Here is a 21,447-nt window from a genome sequence, read left to right on the forward strand (position 1 = left end):
GAAACCTGTTACCTAACACTGAAATTCACTCAACGTCACCTGTTGCAAATATAGGCCACCGACAGATTCTGCAAACATCTAATCACCCCCAGCTTTACTCCCGCACGAAATATTGGAGAGATACTTTAGCTATGCGGGATGGATTTATCACTTCTCCGTAAACTCGCACTTTTTAGCGATTAGTTGTCAACACTTTCAAGATTGAAATTTCCATTTGAAATGGTCATTTTACAATTCGTTACACGTTAAAATCTGATTTAATGAAAATCAGCTGTGGTGGTCAAATTTGGTTTGAAATGATTTTGAGTTTGAAACTAATACAAAATTAAAATTAACTTAAAATTTCTCAACAAATTGAAAAATTTTCAGTGGGCGGGGGAGAATATGGACCTCCAGGACCGCCCCACTGGATCCGTAACTGATATCTACATATTTATAATCTATAACTAATAGCGCCGCTAAACAAGCACATAACAATGAACAACGCAACACTTTTTCGAATAAAACGTTCAGTATGTATTCTCAAAGATTTCTATAAGACTGGGCAAATTATTTGACGATTTTCCCGCATTACTGACGATATAAATATATGAAATAAAAAAAAATGTTAATTTTATAACAAAAGATGAAATTTGTAGATTTTATGAGATAATAAATTTTGAAATAACACACCAAATAACTCTATGATATTTTGATTATAGGTCCAGGCTCTATCAAATCTAGGCCAAGGCCATTGATTATGGAGACATTATCTTTAGCTTACAAAAACCCCGCCCGATAGAGAAACTCATCTGAAAGTTAGTCTAACTGTACTTACTGGCAACTCGCACAATTATATCCGGATCCGTCAGCCTGACTTCGAGCAGTAATGGCAGTACTTCGTCTATGATCTTCAGGTGGTTTGGGGTCGGCCATGAAATTGAATACACGAAGAAGAGAAATGAGATGATGAACTATGCATGGGTATATAAAACAACACTCAGGTATCAATGTTGAACTTGTGGTGCCAATGGTGAGTTGTGCCTTGAATATAAGAACCATCTGTTGTTGTAAGTTGTGTGTGTGTTTCAAACTTTCCTCTCGATGTGAAAACTTTATCAGACTGTCAGGGAGGAGGATTAGTAGTGTGCCTCACCGACTGATGTAATGAATTCTCAACAAAAGGTTTTGAGTTGGCGTGTTTTTTTTTAAATGTGCTGAGCAAAGCAAAAAATCGGAGAGCTGCTGAAAGCATTCAGGTGGAAAAAAATCGGACTCACCTGTGACTTGTCGAGTTTGTCTAGTGTCCGCTCCACACATTGCAGCACGTTTCCCATGATCTTCAGATCACTTTGGTTCTTCTCGAAAACCGATTTCAGTTTGGGTAGCACCAGTTTCTTAATTGTGATGTCGTCTAGATAGTCGTATACGTTCGTCACTGCCACTAGTGCAGCACTCTAGGTAAAATAAGGATACAGTATGCGCCAAGGGAAAGGGAAAACGCAATTGGAAAAGGGTATTAATTTCGTGTGGTTTTTCCGACATGTAAGTTGCACATTGAATCGAACCCTTTATAGAGGTGCTCAAAATGAATCTGCTGACACTAATGGTTGTGGTGGAAGAATTTTTTTCTTGACTAAAAAGACGTAGAAATCCCGGAATATCCCCAGGTAACACATAAAGAAGCAATATGCGCTTTTAGAGATTAGACAACTCTTAAAATGTATTGGTCATTAGAAACCCTAACCTAACGAAAAAAAATCCTACATCCGACCGATGGATGAATAAGAAACTAGGGTTAATGTGCTAGTAATGGACCCCGCAGTAGACGGTGCTAACAACTTCAAAGAATTTGGATAAATTCAGTTGTACTTTTAATGTAATATTCTATCAATTGATGATACCAAGTCTTTCAAACAATATAATGCAAATTTAAAGCATTTCAACTTGATTCCTATAGTAAAATTCGATATTTCGAACTGGTATCCATATCCCTATAATGGACCCCTTTTCCTATTATGGACCCAGGGTCGAATATGCGCATTATGGACCCGGGTCCATTATACGCATATCCAACAATTAATACATAAAATTGTATTTTTTCAGTTTTCTGCTAATATCAAGAGTCGTTTTAGCATAGCAATATAAGAAAAATATAAAATATGAAAAATAACAAAATTTTGTTATTCTTTCCTTTCTTTAAATATTTTAATGGCACTCGAAACCTTTGACTAATGAATTAAATTTTTTTGATCTGTTGCGGATTTCAAATGCAAACATGACTTTTATATCAAGCGATGTGATTTTTATGACGCTTATGAGTAAGGTGATGAGGTCTGCATTATAGAAAGTCTTACACAAGTTTGCAAAAATTGTGATTGGCAATTGTCTGAATTGATTGGTGGTCGAATTATGACAATCCATCAACAATACAGTGGAGTAAAGCATTTGCAATATTAACAAGTCGGCACTAAACATGTTCAGTGTCTAAAGACAACGAATATTTCGTCATTTAATAATATTTTGAGATACCAAATACAAGTTAAAAACGACACAACTTCTTGCATCATTTTGATCAGTTCATACAATTGCTTGTACATTCATGTACAAGCATGAAGCGTTTTGAAGAAACCGTAAGTATTTTTAGCTAACAGGGCCCATGATTTACATGATTTAATTCCCAACTATTTAATTTCTACTATTTTCCTGAAAAAGTTCGATAAAAGTACGTAACAATAATGGACATGAAATTGCCTGGATATATGCAATATATACAAGATTTCGACCTATATAATCTTACTCTAAAAATGAAATTAATTACAGCTCGTTGATTTCAAGAAAGTTATTCCAATGCTACATTTTACGGTATTTATTTCAGTATTCCGTATAATCAAATTTTAGTAAAGCTTCTTGAACGTTTAGCACCACCTTTTTTCTAAATCAATATATTTATTCTATTACTTTTAAATAGAAAGATATTAGTGAATAAATTGCAATCATTCTGCAAACCTGTGCATGGCGAACTTGCTAAAGTATTACTCCAGAATTTTATTTTTCGTGGTTATTAGGTAATCTTTTCGGGCATGTCACTATTTTATTTTCTTCTATGGTGGGAAGCGTGGACCTTTTCTTGTTCCTTCAGGCCAGTTTTTCCATATGCTCCGCGATACTTCACAGTAGAGCGTGATACATCAAATTGTCTGCACGCTCTTTTGACAGAACATGGTTCTAGTCGCTCGAATGAACTTTTGCATGGCAGCCTTCATGTATTTGTACCTACTGTTATTAGTTTTGGTCTATTGATTGGTGTAGGAACCACAAATTTTGTTGATCCAATACTGAGAAGCTGCAAAATTTTCAGTTCGATGGTTTCAATCAATCTTATACTGAATCCTCAGAATGTTGATAACTCTTTTTAATTCTATTAGTTGCTATTACAAGTTTCTAGTTATATTATTGTGTCAGGGGTCCATAATGCGCAGATACCTAGTTTCGCTTGTTCCCATAATGGACCCCCAGAATTTCAATATAAATTTTAAATTATCTTAGTTTGTTAGACCATCGCAGAAGATTGCCTTAGTATTAGGTATTAACCAGTAAAACAATATCCTTTTCATGCGTAGTTTATTTACATCAGAGCGAAGTATTCTTTTTATAGTAGTAAAACAATTACATACAAACCCTGTGTCATGCTACACTGGATTGAAATTGAGTGCAGATATCAATTTTGAAATGAATTATGGTGAAAAAACACATTCTAATTTCTATCTAAGTCTTAAAGCTGTCCTGTAACCAACAGTATACGTTAAAAATAGTTATTAATGAGGAATAACTGACGAAAAAGCGTCAGGGGGTCCATAATAGGCAGAGGGTCCATTATAGGCATACAAACCCTACTTTTTTTCAACTTTTTTTACTGCGAGCAAAATATTTCGAATACCGTTGCGCTCATTGAAGGTTGATAATCACACTCCGTTCTTCTTAAAGATGATACGCTGATTTTTAGTTCGACAACGGATCAAATAGCGGAGGTCCAACTAAAAAGCGGTCCCTGATAAAAACTGTCTAACCAGCGACGAATCACGACTGTCAATAGTCAATGGACAAACATGGATTCACGCTTGAAGTTTGCTAGAAAACCCATCGGTGACCGTATATAATTCAAATCGCTATAACTTCGGATTTCGCCAATGAAATATTATAAATTTAACAGGGAATATACTTAAACACTATATCTTTCGAATACCAAACACCAAACAAGTAGACAAATATTTTTTTGCTTACCAAACCTGTGAGTGTATGCTGGATGTCTTATGATACACGTCATAAATCAAATCGTCTCTCGAATCTCTCGATGGAAATTTACTGAGAAAATGCTTGGATACTGTATCATTCAAATGTCGTATTGATGCTCATTTTTATTTGTTAATAACGGTATTTGGCACACCGTTCAGCTTTTTTCAAAACATCTGCTAGAAACGATGTTTCGATAAACAATGAAATCTTTCTTATATGATTTTTATGTGGTTTTTATACGATCTTTTATGTTGATTTTCTAATTTACTGTTAAATGCGATAGAGGTTTTACTATAGGGCTGTACAACAAGACTAGTATACTGACCATAAAAGCAGAAGAGTCCCATATGGATTTTTGTCGAAAATGAGTTATCTGTAGGATTATATTCTGTATCACCACTGAATCATAATGCACATATAAGACTATACTATACTAACTTCTGCGGCATGTATTTTAAATCTTTGCTCTTCCTTGAGTACTATGACTCAAAACTTCCGATAATTTTCCCTACTAACTCATTTCTAGCCATTTAAATGCAGTTAGAGCAAAAATGAAAAAAAAAACAGTTATGTAAATTTGCAGAGTTGATAAATTGGATAAAACTACAAGGATCCCGTAATCACCTTTGGATAAAAAGAATCTCAAAGTCAAACATTTAAATTATAGCATGTATAAATCGTATTTCCTTTTGAGTAACTAATTGAAATCTTGTTTAAATCTCAGTTCAGGTATACTTTTTCAAATATGACATCTAATTTTATTCTCATTTTGCTATTATTACATACTACGCGTCAGAGGACAAGTTTTGTACGTTCGATTCTGAACTTTTAACCGCTAAAAAGACCAACACAATATCAACCTGAGTAATCATTACCCGCAACAACACACCATCAAGTTTAGTTTTCAATTTGACTTTCAGACTTTGCTGATCCTGTTTTAATAGAGTCAGGACACATATTTTCAACTCAAATGCTATATTAGAGAAGAAACAAAAATCCATAACTTATTTACCTAATTAACATCCCACTAGAAATATACTTTGCAAAATAAATAGTTGATAATTTTTTTGTCATATTGGCATAAAAAATTTTTATTTGGTTTACTTTGAACAATTCAAGGTTGAATTTGTCCTATTATGATGTTTTCAAAAAGAATTGTGGTAGCTCAGCTATATGTTTAAACGTATTTCATATCTAAACCAATCAAAAACATATTGCCATTCAATGAAATTTTATTTTGTTTTGGAGACTATCTCGTCGCTGTTGTGCTATCTTATGACAAATAGTGATGTCTGATTTTTGCAAATAATCGATTATCCGTTAATCGAATAATATTTGAGAGATTGATTAATTCATTCGATTAATCGACAAAAATAATCGATTAAACTCAATAATCGATTACTTAGTAAATCCTAGTTTGTCAACCAAAAAAAAAAAAGGTCGCTCGACACATTTTGAAAAATTTGGAGAAGTCTGGTCATATTTTTTTGCTCTGCGACTTTCGTTTTCAATGCCACCCTTCATTAATTATGCTCTCGATTAATCGATATCAGCTACTCGATTTGCTCGATTATACCGAAAGCTTGTAATCGATTATTGATTTTTCGATTATTTTAGAAATTAATCGATTATTTGCGTTAATCGAGTAAAAAAAAGACATCACTAATGACAAACGCCATTTTGGGGTAAACTGAGTTAGATATGCCACATAACTTGTCAAAAAAATCTCTACAAAGTGGTGTTTTCAGAATTTTGATATTCTGCTTGGTTACTGAGTAGCGAGAAATGTGCCAAGAAGTTTTTAATTTTTTGCTTCAAATGACTGTGTCTATGGATTGGCTCAAGTTAGCTTGGTGTATACTTTTCAAATGAAATTAAAAGATTGAAAATCCATTTGCAATGTTGGAAGATATATTGCTTTGAAAAAAACCATTTTTGTTTTGAAAATCGCCTGTAACTATGCAAACAAAAGAGATAGAAACTTCATTGCTTCGGCAAAAATGTGTATTTACAAAAGTTCTAAAAACCTCTAGAACAAAGTATTAGCGAGAAATTAACACATAAAAAGATATTAATAGAAAATCAATTTTTAAAGAGCCACCCCACCTTAAATATTGCAAAAATTATAGCACATGAGCCATTAGAGATAGCCACATAGTTTTTTAAGAAAAGTTGCTTAAATTTGATTGATTTATAACTTTGTAGAACATTATGTAGCTGAATTTTACATATCTAAGAAGTTGATACTTTGAACACCCTAACCACAAGAACCACCCTAATTCAACTAATATAAAAATAGCGGCAAGAAAGTACTAACAAAGTTTGCCGAAGATACTATATATCTAAAACCAACGGTTTTAGCGCAAATAGTTTTGTCTTCCTAAATACAGCTTTGGGACCATAGTGCACTGTAACCAAAAATAACAATTTTTTAGATTCCTTGACTCATTTCCTACAAAATGCATCTCACCGATTGTTTATAGACTTAATGAAGCCAAAGATATGAATAAAAGTTATTAATTGATGATTTTTTCTTTTTTTTTTTGTTTACATTTATAGTAAAAGCTCGCAACATTGTCAACCGATCTTCGTAAGATTTGAGAGATTAATACAGAATAGATAGAAGCATCAATTGACTTATTTATGCCATTTATAAGTTTCAAGATATTCAATTTCAAACTCTAAAAATCGTTTTTCTCGAAATGTGCTAAATGGCGCTTGACGTAAGATAGCACAACAGCGACGATCTGTAAACGTGGCTACTATTGTTGAACATTATCCTGTATCAACATATTATTTAAAACATTTTTATCAACAAGTTGTGTAAAACAATAAATGTTGAGAATCAAACCTTTAACGAGAATCAAAAATTTCATTTTGAGTGCAAATAATTTCTAAATGCATTCATGATACCTTAATAGTGATAAATGAAAGTCTTGAAAAACACAATTTTCTAGAGCACAATTTTTGAAAATAAAATCTTCGTTGGGGCTTTTTACCATTGAATTTACTAAACGAACTGATCTACTAAACAGAGTAAAACCAAAAATTACCAAGTGTTCAGGGTTTCTACCAAACCGTTGTGAACCAAACTTTGGTTTTATAATGCGATGTCACGTTCCATTTTTTTAAAATAACTTCAACCCGAATTTTTGTGTGGCTCCAAACTTCGGGTTTTATGCGGCTTCCAACATTTTTTTTCGATTTGATTTTTGAGGGGCCCGGGCCCCTTGGCTGGCTACGTTCTAGCCGGGTTTGACTGTTTTGCTTCGTTATTGAATCTTATTATTATTGCAAAAATGAAGTGAACTTTTGAAATGAGCTAGCATGAACACTTAAAAGATATCGATTGGATTCGAGAACATATTGATATAAATGGTGTTGTAAACTGTACCCTACCCCAAAGTGGTACCGTTTAGCGAGCGTTTCGAGCACCTCTATCGCTACACAAAATTGCTGCAAGAGGGTGCAGAGGAAACTACTCACCTGCACCTGTATCGTTGTACTTTCGAGCGCATTGAATAGCAGCGGCAGCACCTCCGTCCTGATGTCGTCTCGTGGTGTTTTCTCTAGGATTATGTGTAAGTTCTCTAGTAACGCTACGGTTGCTTGTATAGACTTAGGGGCTACAAAAACAGTCCTGCGGAAAGTGATAGGAAAACGTCGGTGTCAGAACGGGTACGTGGTACGTGGCCTTCCATTTCGCTGGAGAATTGACTTACTTAAAGGTTGGTAAAATGATTGCTTCGTATTCAGTGTTTGAAGATTCTTGGACCAAAGTTAGAGCGGGTTGCAGTACCGCAGCTAGCACCTCATCAGCACGCATTTCCTGCTGCAAATTAGGCCAGATGTGCTGCCACCACAATTTCTTACCACGGAAAAAGATAGAATGTTGTAAGTTTATAAGTCAGCAATCGTTCCAACTGTGGACTATTGATTTCAGAGAATGAATAAGTTAGAGTTCCTGTAACGAGATTTCTTTGTCCTCGACCCTGTATTCAGTGATATGCTCACAAAAATAACTCTTGTGAGAAGGGGAAGTCTTCTTAGTTTATTCATTCAGGTTGAAGGTCGCGTTGAAAAAGATAACAAAAATTTTCACTCAGTGGTTCCAACCGTTTACGAGCGGCTATGTATATTTAAATAACATTCATATAGGATGATTCTTTTATCTTTTGCAACTGATTCTAAATTAATTCAGTAACAGTAAAAACTTTCAATCCCTGCGTAAAGGCTTCCACCCGGATGTTGGAATATAATGAATGGAACTTATCTTAGATTTTCGTAGACACGAAATTTAACAACCCCACACCACACCATCCCGATCCTGCCTCATTATCATTGTTCCGGTGCGGACTGAAAAAAAAACACTTTTCCGGTTGCGAGATCTTTTACTACAACCGAGCGGAAGCCATCGTTGGTTCATGTTACCTGCTAGACCGGAAAACTCAATATCAATTTCAACTCACCCGTGGTATGAAGGGGAGCACCTCTCGCAATGTACTTCGATAGAAGTGGGTCTTCTGGGTGGGATCCTTCATGTTGATGACGTCCAGGAATTGCAGTGCCTGAACCGCGGGATCGCTACGTGTGGTAATTCATGGCAGCAGTCGCGGGGAATGATAGAAAATGAAAAACGGAATGAAATTAGTGCCTCACTACCTCTCTCGACGCTACGCTTGTTAAAAGTTTAAGTGCATAATGTGGCAGTACTTGATGACTGAGATAGCGAGACAGCGGAACTTACCTGAAGTACTTGATGAGTGTCAGCAGCTGAGCCGTGGGTCGAGCAACGGGAGACTTTTTCAGCAACCGAGTAGTTGCTTCTTGTAGTGGAATTGGTATCCTGGGCAGTATATTGTGAACCGCTTCGTCTAGCTGAAAGTTGGTTTAATTTGAAAGCAATTAGATGCAAGCCGTTGGTTGGTTGTGTTTGTTTTATTTTTACGAAAACCTCGACACTACTGTTTATAGGTTGCCAACGTCATAACATTAAATAAGAGCGCACATTTGATAGCCACATAGAGAAATTTATTTCATGAATACCAGTGCTATCAGGTTCTTAGAGCCCAAAGTTGATATAACAATTAGTATGGAAGCGGGCCAATGTGACTTTTTTTTATAAAATAAAATTCTTTCTTTGTCTAAAAGATAAAATTGATTATTGTCAGCCTTCGTTTTCCATAATAAGGTTCTCGTTGCTCATATTGCACATAGTAATTACCATCCATACAAAAGTCGGACAAAACCTTATAAGTTGTCCAAATTTGATGAAAACGTCACGTTAGGGTAATTTTGTGGCATTGAAATCATATTTGAGGCTCATTTTTATTTTTTGTTGCAACTCAATATTTTGGCACGTGGTGTGGTTCAACGAGCGAAAAGCGCATTAAACTGTAAAATTCGTTTTCAAAAAATAACGCGAAGTAATTTCTGAACAGAACTTTTTTTTAATTCTTCATAATTATAAGAGACATCCATAAATTATTATTACGACATTACGAAACCTAGGTAATCACTATTATGCGTTTTCGTCTTTTTCAGTTAATAAGAGCACCGCCCTAGTTGTCGAATTCCGAACTAATTTGATATGGTCAAATGAAGCGTTGGGTGATATACAGCAACTTTGATAAAGAAACTATAACCCTAAAACGAATGATAAAGACAGGAAGCACGAATTATCAGCTGCCCCCTCTTGGACTCGTAAATACCACTAATTTCGAAATGCGGAAGGTTGCCCTTTTCCTGTAAATATGAAGAATATGGGTTTCCACTTTTTGGATTTTAACCGTTTAAATATTAATGTGATCAAAGCTCATTTTTGGCCGTTTGTTTTTAAAACAAATAGGGGAAAGTCGGCTAATACGGACACTGTGGGTACGATGGACACTGCGTTTCTCACAAACTGCAAAATTAAATAAAACTTTAATGATACGGTAACATTTCTAGAAGATTTAAAATGCTTTTGAAAGATATTGCAACAATCAAGTATGACACATTTTTAAAATTTGTGTCATTTTGTGTATGACGGACAGTAGGGTAGGGAAAGATGGACATATTTCTTACGCCAATACAAAGCAAAATGCCATCAAATTGCATACCCATGGGCTGTTTTTTATCATTACATTGTGATGTACTGACAGAAAACAAAACTTATTGGTCGAGAAGTGTCTCACTCTGCCCTTATCCTATGTTCATCTTTACCAATGCTGCATGTTCATCTTACCCACCCCAGGTGTCCATCTTTCCCATAGGGGAACTGGGGGGAAGCCCGACACCCTGGGTAAGCCCGACACCCCACGACTTTTCCCTGATATCAAATTTTAAATCATACAATAATGACAGGATATTATTAGTACGATTATTTTTGGCATTTCGATACATATCGATGCCATATGGGTTCATAAACGTCAACAAAATAAACAAAACAAACGAAAGCAAAGTTGGTGCGCTTTTGGATGTTATTTTTAGTTGATACATTTTAAGGTTTTAATAATACAAAAGCTTTGAAAATGACCAGTTTTTTTGTCACACATTCTATTCTACTCTCCATATCGTTATTTGTATGTATTGAAGATAAGTTTAAGTATTTCAATACTGTTAATTGAGCATTTAACAAAAATGGGCGCTGTTGGGGTAAGACCGACACGGTGTTTAGATAATTGGGTTCATTTTTGATTCGATACAAACGACTGGGTATATTTGTTGTGTTCAATTATACTATAATTACGTCATGTTAATAATTGAAATACACGGAAACTATGTTGTTTGCATTCATTTATCAGTATTGTCTCAAGCCGACCAAAACAATTAAAAATTAATTGAACGTGATTCATAATAATATTACAAAAAGATACGAAAAGTGTAATCTAATATGAGATTTTGAAATGATATTGATGAAAAAATTTCATTGACCGTCGGATTGTTGATCAACAGTGTTCCGAAAAATCACAACACGGATAGCTTACTACGAAGCGTGCGTCACTTCTAAGTGAATGAGTCCTAGTAACAGCGTATATAATCTGCTTGCAGAACAGCTCTTCCTCGTTAGAATGGCTATAGAAGTGGCAATAAAGCTCGAAAGAATTACTTGAGAAAACCCGTACCATAATATAAACCATGCGTTAAACATTATTTATTCATAACACCACGCATTCGAATGCTCTTCCTCTTGCTACGCGATGAAACTACAGAAAGTATGCGTTTGCATCACACATACTCATATACACATAATTGCACTTTATCACACATACACAATACATTTTTAATGGAAAAATTTGGACAAAAAGAAAGTTCAAAAGGGGGTCGCTCTTGCCCCTTTGGGGTGTCGGTCTTACCCGCAGCGTTTTTAAAATGACTTTTTTCTCCATTTTTTGGCAACCAATAATTTTTAATGAATTCAATTTTTTGAAATGCTGAAAAAATTATATTTTGTTAAGAATCGCCTAAACAAGGATTATGCACAGAATATAAAATTTTAGGAACTTTGTGGAATTTTAGAAAAATTATTGCGCTTAAGGTGTCGGACTTGCCCCGCGTTCCCCTACCACTTTTGAAATGACGATTTTGAGCCTCTTTTTCAAAACCATTTTAAACATGTTTCTGTTTGAAATTTTATTAGTATAAATTCTTTTATTGATGCAACATAATCTCAAATTACGATTTACGTGCAATTTGCGATCAAAGAATCCATGGATGAGTCGAATTTACCATTTAACCTTAAGGTGTCTGTCTTAGGCACCGTTCCCCTAACTATGGATGTTTTACTCTTAATTCTAACACAAGATTGCGGACATTGGTTCAGCTAACATCGAAAATCCCGTAAAAAATTATTTCAGATATTTGTCCAGTTTGGAAGTGACCAATGTGGCCAAATAATACTTGATTGTCCATCACCAGGGATGTCACATTAAAATCAGTGTTTCGGTCAAAAAAACCATTTTACCATCTTTAATGACTTAAACCGAAAAAAATCTGCATCAAATTTCCAAAAAATCTGCGAAAAATCACAATATTTCCAAAAATCTGTGGAAATCGGTGAAATTCTAATCAACATGCCATAAATCTGTCATCTGTAAAAAAAGAATCTGTGATCAAATCCCATAGAAATCGAGAAAAAAAATCTGTGACATTACAGAAAAATCTGTGAGTATGGTAACCCTGTCCATCACTGATGTTTGCTACATACATACAGAACTTAATCACACATAGGTACACAAAGCATGCACACTAGAGTGGGACATGGTTATATGAAAAAAATAAAATTTGGCTCCGAGTAACTTTTTGGGTCCCATTTAGCTCCCAGAACAACTCTGCAAATTTTTAGCTCGATCGGTGAAACTATATTTTTGCGCCCACTGTTTAAAGTTTACATGGGATTTCGTATAGGAAAATTGTCTTTTGCAAATTAATTCTTCCAAGAGTCGCCCGTTATCTCCTAAAAATAAGTAGATGTCTGATTTTTATAGGAAATTTCTCAAGGAAACAAAGTCTAGAAGACGGCAAAACGATTTGATGATTGTGAAAAAAGTTATTAGGCAAAAACCGATGGATGCCCTGAAGATTGATGAAAATTTTACTTTTCATAGCATCACTGCTTTTGACGTTCTAATTATGTACAAAAAATTTAACTTTCTCTAATTATGTACAAAAGAAGCCTCAATTTATCCCTCAAAACCTTGCGAAGTGACCAAATAGTATAGATAAACGATTTATATACGTTAAGAGAGGATTAAAACAAAATTGCGTATAATTGGACAACCAACAGCAGTGGTGCTAGAAAAAATGAATATTTTATCAATCGTCAGAGCATCAATCGGTTTCAGCTTAATAACTTTTTTCTCAAGCGTCAGATCGTTTCGTGGCTTTCGAGACTTTGTTTCTTAGTTAAATTTCCTATAAAAGCCACGTAACGATTTATTTTTAGGAAGTAATGGGCAACTCCTGGAGGAATTAATTTGTAAAAGTTAATTTTCCCATACAAAATCCCATGTAAACTTTAAACAGTGGGCGCAAAAATATAGTTTCATCGATCGAGCTAAGAATTTGCACAGTTGTTCTAGGACCCAAATAGTAACTAAAAAGTTGCTCGGAGCTGAAATCTAATTTTTGTCCCACCCTAATGCACACATACATACACACATGCCTACGCACAGATATGTTCAGGGGCAGCGCTGCAGCGGCATACGAAGCAAAGGAGGACATGATGAACCAGTACACGCTGCGTTACATAGCGGTACTTACCGAGCCCCAGCTCGACCGGAATGACATTTGGTGCGCTTTTTGTTTACTTGGCTGATCATCTGTTCACAGGTTTTCTAAAGAACAGCTTTGGTTGATTGCGTTTGTAAGGAGCGGTAAGCTGTAGAGATCACCGGTTACGCCACCTGTAGCCAAAGCGAGTTCTAGCAGCGGCTTGGTACAGAGTGAGCCACAAAGAAACCAACGTGAGATGGGGTTACTGAATCAATTGTTCATCCTGAGACCAAGTGGCGACACCACCCAGAATGACTCCCATCGTGGGAAGTCGTACTTGACGGAGTTGAGGAAAAAGATCGACGAGCTCTATGAGTTTGTCGCAAGTCAGTCCCATAAAGATAGGAAATCCCATAGAAAACGGGACAAATATGCGATCATGTGTAGTGCAATGCAATGGTATTTTCACAGAAGCCGCAGAATAAGCGATGGCAGAAACTGAGCCGACACCGAAGAATCATAACTATATTCGCTCGGAAAAAAGAGTGAGAGATACACTGGTGTAGCAAGATGACCCAAAAAAGCAGAAGATCGAGCTGGAGGCCACCAGCGACCAGAGGAACGTTGGGAAAGACCGTGGCTGGTGCATCGTGGGAAGTCAGCAGGCGAAGCGGAGCGAACGGAAACAAAAGGAAGACAAGAAGAAAGTACAAGAGAAGAAAGAGAAACGAAAGCTTTCTTAGGAGAAATACAAGGGCGATGCACTCATCATCGAAGTGAACGATAGGACGTACTACGCATCACTTCTCAGGAAAGTGAGATAGGACCCAGAGCTGAAGGAGTTGGGAGAGAATGTTGTTAAAACGAGGCGCACTCAGAAAGGTGAAATAATCTTCGAGCTGAAGAAGGATGCTTCCGTCAAGAGCTTGACCTACCGCGAGCTTGTTGCTGAATCGTTGGGCAGCGAAGCTAACGTGAGTCTCAGGAAGCCGTAGTCGAGTGCAAGGGTCTAGAGTCTAGACGATATAACGACCGTAGAAGAACTGAAGAGTGAATAAACTAGATGTACCGACGACTATCCGGATTTGGAAATCTTATGGAGGCACTCAAACGGCGACAACTCGATTACCGGTGTCGGATGGTCGGTGCGCTTGCTGAGAGTCGCTTCGCGAGTTACCAAGCCGATGGAGCGATGCTTCAGGTGCTTGGTCCTCGGATATTAGGCGTGCAAGGGCCCGTACAGGTCTCACCGCAATGGCGTATTCGTATGTAGCTGTTATGCTCCCCCACGGTGATGAATAACACGAATTGGCGATTTAGTGTGCAGTACACACATAGTGACCACTAGGCGATCAACTACACCATTGGTCGGTGGAATTGCATAGTAACGCGAAGAGTGAGTACTAGCGAGAGGAAGTGGAAAATAAAGGACTTCGACAAGGACCATTTTGTGGATGCACTTCGGGCTGGCAGCCTAGCTCCAATTTCCAATGCCGGTGAGCTGTCGGAAACTTTAGCGTGTGACGTAACAATGCCGAGAAAAATAGAGCCGATGAACTGCCGGCGTCCAGCGTATTGGTGGAACGAAAGGCTCAGCATCTTGCGTGCTGCCTGCCTAAAAGCTAGAAGACGCGTTCAGAGAACAAGATATTAGGCAGTCAGATAAGAGTGTAAGGTGATATTTCGAGCGGCTAGGGCCGCTTTTAAACGCGAGGTAGTGCTTAGTAAGTCCACCTGCTACAAGGAGCTGTGCAGAGAAGTAAATGCTAACCCCTGGGGCAACGCTTCAAGATTCCACTGACGCCAGCTGAAATGTGCGCTGACAAATTGCAAATTGTTGTATAGGGTCTTTTCACGAAGCAGGACCCAACCGCAAGGCCGTACGTTGATGCAGCCGAGAGAAATGATACTGACAATCGAGGCTCCAATGACAAGCTCCTTATAATGGCAAAAGGTCGGACGGTATCCCCAACGTGACACTGAAGACCGCGATCCTGGCGTTACCGGGAATGCTGAGGATTGATCTACTGAAATGTCTGGACGATGACTACTTCTCGGATAGATGGAAGATCCAGAAGCTGGTGTTGCTGCCAAAACCAGGGAAGCTGCCAGGAGATTTAGCATCGTATCGACCTATATGCCTGCTGGATACTCTTGGTAAACTTATGGAAAGGGTAATCCTCAACAGGCTGACAAATTACGCTGAAAGTGAGGATAGACTGACTATCGCAAAGGCAGTTCGGATTCCGGAAAGAGATCTCGACGGTGGACGCTATACGCACAGTCATCCCTAGTGCCGAAAATGCATTGCAACGAAAGAGGGTTAATCGTTACTGCGCCGTGGGTACGATCGACGTAAAGAACGCGTTCAACAGCGTCAGCTGTTTGGCTATCGCCTTAGCGCTGCACAGAATGCGGGTTCTGTCATTTATGAATGATCCCTAATGCAAAGGTCCAAGCGGACTTCCACCAAACCGCATTCTAGTCATTCTGAAACCGACCATTAGAGGTTCTGCAAAAGAATAAAAGTGTCTGGATTTTAACCGAAGCAGTCTTTACGAGAATGTTCGTATAGTTTATTTACACGAGTACCAGAAATGACTCGATTCAAAACGATGTTGTCCTGTGGAATGCATGATATTATAATACATGTTATAAATGCCGTGATACTAATAATAAGTGATTATATGAATTATTTACGTGGAAGGTTTTCCACGTAAATAATTCTAACTTTGTCCAAACACTGATTTTTGGAACTTTTTCTTCTCCAAGATATGTTATTTTATTTGTGTTCTATAATGTTTTGGCAATTCTCCTGAGCCTCTACAACACCAGTACCTAGACACTTGCAAAGAGAGAACATTATTGTGTGGAAAATTTAATCTTGTTTCGAAGAAAAAACTTAACGAGTATTGATTTTAGTCAGCTAATTACTTTCTTTTTAAATTGGTTTTATTTCTCCACAGCAAAAAAATACTAATTGAGCCTTTTTTGCGGTTTCGCATTGTATATATACCTTCAAAGCAACGGAAATAGCTTGCTGACTTCCAGGAACGAAAGCCCAAAATAACACCCTTGCACACGATTCTTGTGTTGAATCGAGGTCGAGCGAGCTAATTATAGCGCTTGATGCAATGTGGACCCGTAATGTGTACGTATTTTAATACTCATATATCCTGGTGGAGTAGCTCGTAACACGATGCAAACTGCCGGCAATGATGGCGATGATGGTGGGTGGCATCACGAATTGCGTAGGCCGATGTTGTGCTCAAAGCAACCGCCTCTATCTGGCAGTTCAGTTCTAATAGACCAAAAACAACAAATAACGAGCAGCATTGTAGACGCGGTCATGCCAGCTTCTGCGTTGGCTTTTGCACTTTAATTTCAATTTGGTTAATAAGTTGTTTGAGAATTTTCTCGGTAAAGATAATTTATTGTGTGGCATGTTTCTTACGTCGCAGTGCTCTTATCTATTGCGAATGGTTCGTAAAAATAGCTATGCACTAATATCCCTGCGTACTCCGAATAGTACGTTTATCTCAACTACCAGAACAATTAAGGGTCTAGTGCATTGGGTATGTAGTGGATTGTGAGTATAACTAGTAGCTCCTAGAACCAAATTAATTGAATGCGAAGAAAATAAAAGTCGAAGAAGTATTCTGCAAGCGATTTTGCAAGAAAGTGTGTTGTGATTGCTAATAACCTGTGTCCCATGCTATCCTATCGTTCAGCATACTTGTATATACCATACATTTCGCCGACATGTGTACATATGTATGGAAAGAATTGGACATAATTAGTTAATGGTAGAGCTTCCGAAAACCAAACCATAGATAATAATAAATATTCGAATTAAAACACTAATTTAAAATCCAACAGCAACCCAGTACCGTTTTCATGCGTGGACACACTGGGCCCGAGCCATGGTTAACTGAAACTTCTCGTAGTGGGGCGTCTTGACCAGAAAAAAAAAACGATCGCAGCAAAATTTTTATAACTTTTGAAAAAGTTAATATGTATAATTAAACTATATGGTCTTGATAAAAAACAAAAAAATAAAAAAAAATCATCCTATATAATATAGCATAGTTAAAAAAATGGGTTTTTTTTTATAATTTTATATTAAACATTAATTTTTGTTTTTGTAAAAAATTTCTCACATTTTTGGGGGTACTATAGGTATAGCGCATTATCTTTGCTATGTTATTGCAGCGGTCGCTTATCTTGTACACGGTAGAGAACATTGTTCACGACTGTCATTTTTTGATTTATCTTGATTTATTTATTTTGTCAATCGATATAGATTATTTTACTGTTTTTCCTTAATTACTAATGTGCATATTCCGTAAATTTAATATAAATGAAACAATTTTGGCTTTTACAGAATCATCCTTTTAAGCATTAGAATTTCTTTTGTGTATAAAATATTGTTTTAGTTTCAGTTAAGACATTTGTAAAATCAATTGAGTTGCAATAGTGAGTATAAATAGACATCATTCGATTTATGGGGCTATATCTTGCATAGTTTGTGCGAAAAGGAGTTATTGAAAACATACTTAGCTGTCGTGAGGGTGCATAAAAGTTTAATTTGGATAAAATTTCAGCTGAATCGAATGAACGAAAACATTGCAAGTTCGCGACGCTCCTTCAATGTTTGAATATTGATAAGCAAACAGCGTGCTTCATAAGATGACAGAGCGAATGCTGTCCATCCTAATTTACGAAGGGAAAATAATAAAAACTGTTTTTGTACCGATTCTATTCGTTCTTCATGTCTGCTTGAAAAAGGACACCAAATAATACTGCCATAGTCCAATATCGACCTAACATATACAATATATAATGATTTTATTGTATAAGGATCTTCAAAATGATAGCTAAAGAATGTTATAAAACTGAGCATGTTTTTAGCTTTGTGAATAAATGTGTTATAATGATCAATGAAATTTAACTTAGAATCTAATACAGGGTGTTTGGTTCATGGTTAAGAATCTCTCGAGAGGTGATTGACTGTCATATTTGGAGAAAAAAATCGTTCTACACATACCATCAAATCTCAACCGTTACAGAGTTATTGAGCTTTTTGTGTAAAAAACTTAATTGTATCAAAATACCTCTAACTCAAAAAGTATACCTTGTATTTTAAATGTTTCAGTTCCATTCGAAAGGTGAGAAAATTTACAATTGAATGGTGTTCTCATATCTTTCGGTTAATTAGTTTTAATTACCTTTTAGTTGTAAAGTGGTTAAAAGTTAGTGTTTTTGAGGAGGTTTTTGTTAATTTACTCAAAATAATGAATGATGATTATAGCAATATCTATTATCCAAAAGTTGGGTTTTAGGACAATTCATTATTTGTTCTTCAACATCATATTCCTATCTCTTCTCATTTCTTTGTAATTTCATTACTAAACTTTTCGTGTAATCGACTTGCAAGTGCTTAAAAGACTCTATTCTAAAAAAATATGCTTTATATCGTTATTTCCAAGGTTTCATTTGAAAGCTGAGAAAATTTTCTATCGATGTATGTACAAATATCTCTTAGTTAAGGATAGTAAATGGCCTTTTACTAAGAAATTAGCTTACAATTAGCGTTTTTCGAGGAATTTTGTAATTATTCTAATTATTAATCAACAAAATTTATCGTTACTATTGGTCATTTGGTGCCTCTTAACATTCTCTATAACTTGTTGCTTGACACTTTATCCATATCTCTTTTCGTTTCGCTGCTATTTAATAGTTAACACAGTACGACCTCACCACAAATGTAGTGGGTTCGAAATCGTTATTTTTGCATATGAAACGATGTGATAAAATTGATTTTGCGTGGAAACAAAAAGAGATAATTGAGTAGAGTCAAAGAAATAATTGTAGAATTTGCTGAGATGCATTATTTCTATGATAATAATGGTGATGTTTATTATTTACTATTTTAAGAAAATTAACGAAAATGCTAATACTAACACTAGCTTTAAACTAATTTACTTCTAAAAGAATGGTAAATTCACTTAACTGAAAGGTATTAATACATTTTTCAATGTAAAATTTTCCTGGCTTTCGAATAAAAAGAAAAAAAAATACAAGTGCCTTACTTTTTCAATTAGAGCTAGTATTAAAGAGAATGAGACAAAAATATCCAAGTTCAATAACCAAAACACATGAAAACAAGAAAAGTTAAATCTATCATGTCAAAGAACGAATTATGCAGCTCTTCAAGCTTAAAATCTGAATTATTAAAATGATGATGTTAACTATTAAGAGTTTCGAAAAATGAACGAAAAATCGATCAAAATTGTTAAATTTTAAAAAATTGCTTTGAAAAGGTTACTTAAATTCATTAACTGAAACATGTGAGGGCATCACTCAATGGGAAATTTTCTTACCTTCCTAACGAACTTAAAATATTTGAAATACAAAGTATACTTTTTGAGTTAGAGCTATTTTAAGACAAATAAGTTTTGAACACAAAAAGTTCAATAACTTTGTAACGATTGAGATTTGATGGTATGTGTAGAACGATTTTTTCTCCAAATATGACAGTCAATCACCCCTCGAGAGATTCTTAACCATGAACCAAACACCCTGTATAACTCCTAAATCTCTAATTCTTTCACATTTTACTACTGTCTGATTTCCTAAGGTAATCTAAACATTCGGTGTTTGTCATTTTCGATTAACGGTTATTGAATAACATTTTTTCATAAGGATTTTTGACACCACGCGTGAAAAATATGTATTTTGTTTTGAAATGTATTAATATCCTCGGCGTTTCTTATCTCCAAGTAAAGCTTCATATCGTCCGCATAAATTAATATTTTCAGTTTTTTGAGAATCAAGGAGATATCATTAACGTATAAAATAAATAATAGATGGCCTAAATGAGAGCTTTGTTGAACTTCTGAGGTGACCTCAATTGGATTAGATTGCTTTCCTTCAAATTTAATTATTTGCTGGCGGTTAGAGAGATATGATTCTAACTATGCAAGTAGCTCAGGCTCAATTCCGATCTTTATCAATTTATAAAGTAACATTGGGATATCAATGCGATCAAGTGCCTTACTAAAGTCTGTATAAAGTGCTTCAATGTAGTTTCCATTATTAATTGCAATCAGTGAATAGTTAATAAATTCTAGTAAGTTTGTTAAGGGTCAAACGACTTTTGAAGATATTGTCAAAGTTAGCTTTATGGTATTCAAAGACTTCTTCACAGTCATAATCGCTGGCTTTTTGAATTTCATGGATGAACAAGGAATATTCAATAGCAGTATGGAATGCTTCATTTTTCCACAAAGGAGTTAAAGTTTCAGATACACACCAGTCTTCCTGAATGTTTGTAAATAAAAAGTCAAGATAGCAATTCTGCCGATTTGTTACGTGATTTCTTTAAGTTAATCTTATGTTATCAGTTTTGTCGAAAATTTACTGCAATGTTTCGTTTTCTTCCACGACTGGGATTAAATTATGTTAATTTTCAGAGTTCGGAATAAAATCTGCGTTTCGTTGGTTACAGTCTCCGTAAATGTGAACTTTAACCTCGGCTGGAAGTTCAGATAAAATTTGTTCATCAATTTGGAAAAAAAAGTTTCGTACGATGTTATATTAGCATGCTTTGGTAGGAAATATACAAAGGCAAAAACATGCATTTCGCGGGCAATGTTTGATTTAACTCACATTTTTTTTTTCTTTTTTTTTCGTTTCGTTCCGCGAAAACACTTTGTCTTTCGTCCTCGGTACAGTACATTTAATCAATGTAACAAAATGTAAAGTGGCTGAACACGAATTTTTGTTGGCTTTTCGATATTTTTGTTTTTAAAAAAATACGGACATCAACATAAAACATACGCCTGCGGGAACGATAGATAGCCGTTTGGTGGTACTGTAGGTTACTAGTGATCGTCTCACAGATAAGCAGTTACGTGAGCCGAATCGAACAACTTCAATTCCACACTCTGGCTACGACGAGGACACCGATGAAGT

The 21,447-nt window shown here is 35.8% G+C and overlaps 1 protein-coding gene across 1 annotated transcript in view; it reads right to left on the reverse strand.

The window, feature by feature from the left end:
* The window catches only part of LOC131693369 (SCY1-like protein 2), a 302,979-nt gene that overhangs the window by 97,685 nt on the left and 183,847 nt on the right, over positions 1-21,447 (reverse strand). Inside the window, exons 9-14 of the mRNA XM_058981132.1 lie at positions 9,023-9,153; positions 8,745-8,859; positions 7,998-8,143; positions 7,762-7,915; positions 1,260-1,436; positions 818-890 (exon numbers count right to left, since the gene is read on the reverse strand). Coding sequence (XP_058837115.1) covers positions 818-890; positions 1,260-1,436; positions 7,762-7,915; positions 7,998-8,143; positions 8,745-8,859; positions 9,023-9,153 — 796 coding nt within the window. The remainder of the gene's footprint in view (positions 1-817; positions 891-1,259; positions 1,437-7,761; positions 7,916-7,997; positions 8,144-8,744; positions 8,860-9,022; positions 9,154-21,447) is intronic.

Source organism: Topomyia yanbarensis, chromosome 3 (genome assembly GCF_030247195.1).
Source record: "Topomyia yanbarensis strain Yona2022 chromosome 3, ASM3024719v1, whole genome shotgun sequence".
NCBI classification, from domain to species: Eukaryota; Metazoa; Arthropoda; class Insecta; order Diptera; family Culicidae; genus Topomyia; species Topomyia yanbarensis.